Consider the following 7,021-nt stretch of genomic DNA (forward strand, 5'->3'; position numbering starts at 1 on the left):
AATCTGGAAGGGAAGATTTGTCTTCGTCACATAAGATAAGGTTCTGGAAAAGTCCTTCCCTGTAGAAGCTCCTGAAGCAGGCTCCTGGTATGTTTCTCAGTAATTAATCATCAGCAATTCTGATCCATAGGAAATGCATTTGGATTTTATTTTTTAGAATCCTGAGGTTTCTGGAGAGAAAGTAGAGAAACTTTAGAACTGAAAGACCCTCTGGAACTGTTGCATTTACCGCGTTCATATCTGTCTTTCAGATATCTATAGTGCTTGTCATGTAGTGCCCTCAGTATCTTGTGGCTTCTGCAACCTCTGTTCCAGTTAAGCAACTGTCAACTGCCATTTTAGGCATGTCCGTCTATCCAGTTTTTGGAGTGGGTAAGATTTCTTGCTACTTCCATTATTTAATAGATTCCAAAAAGTGTTGACATTCAGATTATGCACATTTCTTTTGACATAAAAATGAGGTTGATGAATTTTATAATCTACATTTTGGAGCCTAAACCAAAAGTACAATCATGCGTCACCTCAGATGTGTTACTGGAGGCAGAATTCCGATCTCATTACATATAAGTGGTACCTGGTCTGACGTACATGAACAGGCAAGGAAACAGAAAAAGGACATGGCACAATGTTTATGAAAAAGTCTCAGCAATTTTAATTTTCTTCTGAGGAAGCTGAAATTGTGCAAGTAAAACAGTGTGACTGGACATGTCTCAGGTGAAATTGTGTTCTGGAAAGTATCTCCAGTCCTGGGCTGGATCCAGTAGATGCACTCAGGCCCCAAATCCTAAAGCAGGGACTTATATTCCTTAAACTGATGATATTCCAATGAGAAAACTGTTCTCAGGTGAGCTGCAGAGCAGGGAGGAGGAGACGGAGGTACCTTGACTTCCCAGAATTGCTGAAACTTGAAGACCAAGGCCACCTCCTCATAGGTGAAGCAGAGATCCACCTATGAGTACATCACATCGGCTCTGTCCTCAGGAATCTTGGGCTGTGGGGGAGGTGAAGCAATGTGTTTTATTCCTTTCTGCTAACGCAGTGTGCTTCAGAGAAAATGAATTGAAAATTTAATAAATACGCTTTTTGCCATAGTAAGGGAGAGACTATGAATAATACATGGCAATGCAAGTGGTCACTTCAGAGCTGGCAGAAGGAACAAGTGCACAACTGAGAGAAGGAAGCGCCCTACCCCAGGAAGCAGGTGCGCTAAGATCATCCCCCGAGAACTGCCCTCCAGATGCCACGTGTCAGTGGAACCTGGGCCCGTGCCTGGGATCTTGTGTGTAGCGTGGAGAGCAGAGCACAGCTCCATTCCTCATCACTGTGTGACCTAGGATGTGACCTCTTCCTCTGAGCTTCATTCTAACTAGGTGTTAAAATCAAATAACAGCAGAAACTTTACTTGTAAACTTTTCGGTAAGAGCCAGTGATGATCAGAATTGTTATCACTGCTGTTGCCCAAACCCTTAAATATCATAAAAATACCTGTGTGACCCCTTGTCTCAGACCTCAGATGACCACTTCGCAGAGAGCACACCTGCTTTGTTTCTGTCACAAACGTGGTATTAGAACTGGAAAGAATGTGTACCTTGTTATAGAATTTATATCTTAGTTATGTTACATTGGATGAAGGTAGAATTAGTAAGTGACAGTTAGAATTTTAGGTGGTGGGATTTCTAAGCAAACTGTCGATGGTGTGTCTTCATTTCTCCTTGGTTATTATAGATAATGTGAGAGGAGAGAGAAAAATTAAAGAGAAAACTATTGACCAATAGTCAGGTGTTTGATAAACAGAGGAGATTTTCACATCTTCTGGAAACTCCATTAAATTAAATAAATTAAAGAACTTTAAGACATTTTTCCACATACTAGATGCATGTCTAATACAGATTTATGTTTAAATGCACAGAGGGAACACAGAAAATGGAAATTCAGCAACAGATCAGTTTGCCAAATAGGCAGATTTAAACTAGTTTGTAATTTTACCTAAATACTCAAAGAATAAACCCCAGATTCAAATAACAAATGATAAAATTTCAATGTTAGGTGACTGGTTGAGAGAAGCTTGAACTAACATTATTTTGATGAATCATACATCAATAACAAAACTTTGTCCAGACGTCCAAATTTTCAAGGGGCTGCTTGAGTAAATAGTTTCTACCTCCCCTACCTGTGATTTCTGGCAGAATCTATCATCCTCTAAAACCCAGGGACCATTAAGAACAGAGACAGAGGTTTGAATACTATAAAGTTTTGAGAGACCCAAATAACTGCCTGGACTGATTTGTGAGGATGATCTCTATAAGCCTCGTCTTTGAAGAGCATATGGTGGCTTTTGTTATAATGAACAGGTAGCAACAAACACAGTCAAGGAAAATGAAGGAGGAGGGGAACATGGTCCAAACAGAAGAACAACATAAAGATCCAGAAACTGACATCAGTGAAAAGGAAGCATATGGATTACCTGGCAGAAAATTTAAAGTAAATGTTAGAAACATGTTCAATGAGCTAGTGGCATCAGGCAAGAACAATGCGAGAATTTTAATAGAGATAAAACATTTAAAAGATGACTAAACAAAAATAATGATGCTGAAGAATACAGTAAGTCAGATAAAATTTTTAACAGAGGATTTTGGACCAGACTAGATCAAGTAATAGAAGAAACAGTAAACTCAAAGAAAGATCATTTGAAATAGTAGAGATAGAGAAGAAAAATTTAAATGAAAGAAATAAAGAGTTAAAGACTCATGAGTCAGGAAGTACACTGAAAGTGAAATTATGCATTGAGGAGTTATGCAAAGATAAGACAAAAGCGGTAGTGAAGGAAGAGGGTGAGAGAGAGACAGAGACAGGGCGAGAGAGGTAGAAAGGATTTTTAAAGAAGTAATAGCATGGAAACTTTCTAAATCTGGAGAAGCAAATATTCATCTACATCTATGAAGCTGTATATATTTTAAATAAGGTAAACCAAATGAGAAAAATCAAAGACAGTTTGAAAGCATATCGCTAAAGGAAAGGTTTTTGAAAACAGAAAGAAAAAGAGCAGATTTGGCAGATTTCTCCGCAGAAGATTTTCAGGTCAGAATGGAGAGGAATTACATTCGATGATGTATGGTTTAGTGATAGAGATTATCTCTGAGAAATGTATTTCTAGTCAATGTCATCATTGTGCAAGCATCATAGGGAGAACTTACACAAACCTACAAGGAATATCCTACTACACACAGACTATGTGGAATTGCACAAAGTTTCCAGACAACTAAACTGTACAGCATGTTACTGCACAGAACACTGCAGGGAACTGAAACACCGTGGTAAGTATCTCTCTATCTAAACACATCTAAATATGGAACATCCTTAGTGAAAATATGGTATTACAATGTTATGTGGCCACAAACATATATGTGGTCTATTAATAGTTGATTGAAACATTGTTAGGTGGCCCATGACTGTATTTAAATTGCTGGGGGAAAAAGAATGAAAAACAAACAAAACTCTGCCACCCAAGAAACTTTACCATGTAAATCTTTCCATAAAATAAAGGATAGACAAGACCTTCCCCAGAGAAGCAAAAACTAAAGGAGTTCTTCACCACTGGGCCTGTGGTGAAGAGTCTCAGCTAAGTCTGCAGAATAATGACATAGCTGCATCAGCTCCATTCTGGCCTCTGCCGTGTGACAGTTTTGTGTGAATTTTCTTTCTGCTCTCTCATGACTTTTTTCTCTCAATTTCTAACTCCATTCTCCTTTTAATTCTCAGTTTGTTGAAAAGATTCATATTTAGCTAAGAACACTAAAAATTTTGGAAAAAAATATCATCTTAAACTCAACAAATTTAATTAACTGTCTCAGGGATGCCCAGATGGCATCTTGTTTTCCTTGTTTTTTCTTGTTTTCCTATGGGATATGGCCCTTGTTTCTACTTCAGTCCAGTCCTTAATTCCATATGCATGAGGCGTCCAACCATCACACACCCAGGAACATCTTGGAGGAAGGGACCCTACCATCTGCCTCATCAGCCTTCAGGTGTACAGTGGCTATTCCTTCAGCTGTTGTATGTGCTTTAGGACTTTCCATTTAAAAGTGTATTTCACTATCCCCCCAAATAAAGTTCCTGGACCTAAAAAAGTGATGTGTTGGGGGCATTGACAGCCAAATTTCATTGAAAGCCTCTTCTTCCCTTGGTAATTGAGGAAGACTGGGAAGAAGGGAACAAAACTCAGACCTCATGTAGCTCCTCATTTAGCAATAGATTCAGTGCAAATTTAGAAAGTTGAAGACATAGAGTGATGTTGGTGTGGTTTTCTGTGGCATACTAAGGAGACAGCAGAAGATGGTCAGTGGTCAGTCTCCATCCAGCTGGTACCCATTGTCCATTAGTTAGGTCTTCAGAAAAGATAAAAGACAACTTTTGTGACAAAGCCCCAGGGCTTCATTAAAACACTTTGCCCAGAAATTGGACAACAGGGACATGACAAGTTTTTATATCACAGCTACTATTTTTTGCCTACTTTATGTAGAAATCTGAGAGATGTGCCCAGGGGCTGATTCTCCATCCAGGGGACAGTGCTAACAGTGTTATGAGTTATATGATATTAGTCTCTCTGGGTCTTCATAAGAAGACAACACGGAGTAGGTGGCTTAAACAACAAATATTTATTTTCTTACAATTCTGAAGTCTGAATGTTGAAGATCAGGGTGCTGGCAGGGTTGGTTCTTGGTGCGGCTTCTTTCTGGCATGCACTGGGGCACCTTCTAATACACTGCGTCTCCACATGGCCTCTTCTCTGCGTGCACGTGAAAAGTGAGAGGTCTCTGGTGTCTCTTCCTCTTCTTATAAAGACAGCACATCTATTGCATTAGGTTCTCACATTTCTGACCACATTTAACCTTAATTGTATCATTAAAATTGCAATATAGATCCATTGAATTTTAGGTTTCAGCAAATGAATTTCAAAGAGAGCACAATTCAATTGATGACACAAATCAACAGATGGTGAGAAGCATTAGAAAAAAATATATATATACACACATACATATATACACACACACACATACATATATATATATATATATATATATTTTTTTTTTTTTTTTGAGACGTAGTCTCGCTCTGTTGCCCAGGCTGGAAGGCAGTGGCCGGATCTCCGCTCACTGCAAGCTCCGCCTCCCGGGTTCACGCCATTCTCCTGCCTCCGCTTCCCAAGTAGCTGGGACTACAGGCGCCCGCCACCACGCCCGGCTAATGTTTTCTATTTTTAGTAGAGACGGGGTTTCACCATGCTAGCCAGGATGGTGTTGATATCCTGACCTCATGATCTGCCCGCCTCGGCAGCCCAAAGTGTCGGGATTACAGGCGAGAGCCATCAAGCCCGGCCAGAATATATATATTTTTAATCACTAAGGAATAATGCGCCATGCAGGAACTTGTAGGAAAGTTCCTAGTAATCAGTGAAACTTCAATTGTAAGAGGAAAGTGTGCCTTCCTCCTTTCTTTTCTGGCAGAAGAATGTGAGGAAGCAGAACCACAGATATCAAAGAAAGAGGAGCCCTGGGGACAGCTGAGGTGCTGGTGAGGAGGGAGAGCACTGAGCACATGAGGAAGCCCCGCCCTCCCTGCACCTGCTCCTGACCCGGCCTCCTGCTATGTGGGCCCCGCGCGCCCCCTGCTGGTCCTGAGCGGCACCTGCACCCGCCCCCTCCGCCTCCCTGCAGGGAGGTTTGTGTCTGGGCTCACACTCACCTCCCCTCACTGTGTCTCTCGCACAGTAATACACGGCCGTGTCCGCGGCGGTCACAGAGCTCAGCTTCAGGGAGAACTGGTTCTTGGACGTGTCTTTTGAAATGGTGACTCGACTCTTGAGGGAGGGGTTGTAGCTGGTGCTCGCACTATTACCATAGATATACCCGATCAACTCCAGCCCCTTCCCTGGGGGCTGGCGGATCCAGCTCCAGTCATAAGCACTGCTGATGGAGTAACCAGAGACAGTGCAGGTGAGGGACAGGGTCTCCGAAGGCTTCACCACTCCTGGGCCCGACTCCTGCAGCTGCACCTGGGACAGGACCCCTGTGAACAGAGAGACCCACAGTGAGCCCTGGGATCAGAGACAGCCTCCCATATCGTCATATCTGCATCCCCGAGACACTCACATCTGGGAGCTGCCACCAGGAGGAGGAAGAACCACAGGTGCTTCATGTTCTTGCCCAGGAGGTCCATGACTCTCAGACAGCATTTCCCATGTGAGCAGGACCCTGAATTTAAGGAAATGTGTGGTGGCTTCCTGTGGGTGCCTAAGTGAGGATTTGCATGTGGGTGGTGCCTTTGTATGCAGAGGTGAAAAGGGATGAGGGAGGCCCCAGTCTTTGGGGCTCACCCTGAGAGGAGGATGCTGGCTGTGCCCTCTGAGACCTCAGTTCTCTTCCTGGGGCCTCCCCTCACCAAGCCCAGAGTCCTCTTTTTCCAGGTAGGGAGATGTGCTCAAGGAGCTGATCTGGGAGATGAGTGTGATCATGAATCAAGGACAGATTTTGGAATAGGTTCAATGTTTTTCTACCCTTGAAGATTTATATGCAACCAAACAAACATCCAGGTTATCTAAATTGTCAAATCTCCATTCAAAAACATTAGGGCAGCAGCTAAATATATTAGTCATAGTGAATTTACACAAACCCACATCCATGCAATGTTTATTGTAATTCAGAATATCCATCATGGTTAGAGGGAATATATCTGTCCCAGAGAGTGCGTCATAAAAAAAAATTAAAAAAAAACCTGAGACCTTCCCTTTTGTGACCGTTTGAAGTTTGTGATTCTGTCTGCAATCTCAGGAGAAGGTAGTGGGACGTATCTCCAACCGTGTCAATGTGTGATGCTGAGAATGTGGCCTGACCTTTATACACTTCTGTGTGAATAGATGTAGATTGGGGATCACAGTGACAATTTCAGTCAAAAACGATAATAGGTCAGCACAGGAGCATAGTCTCATCATCAAGATTAGTGCAATTGCCTTTCCTGGGAACAA

The 7,021-nt window shown here is 42.1% G+C and overlaps 1 gene segment (V, D, J or C); it reads right to left on the minus strand.

Moving 5' to 3' along the window:
* Nucleotides 1-3,897: 3,897 nt before the first annotated feature.
* Nucleotides 3,898-6,244, minus strand: LOC140710021 (immunoglobulin heavy variable 4-38-2-like). The segment is given in 3 exon segments: nt 3,898-4,786; nt 5,743-6,066; nt 6,150-6,244. Coding segments are annotated over 3 exon segments (423 nt in total).
* Between the last annotated feature and the right edge of the window lie 777 nt (nt 6,245-7,021).

Source organism: Chlorocebus sabaeus, chromosome 24 (genome assembly GCF_047675955.1).
Source record: "Chlorocebus sabaeus isolate Y175 chromosome 24, mChlSab1.0.hap1, whole genome shotgun sequence".
NCBI lineage: Eukaryota > Metazoa > Chordata > Mammalia > Primates > Cercopithecidae > Chlorocebus > Chlorocebus sabaeus.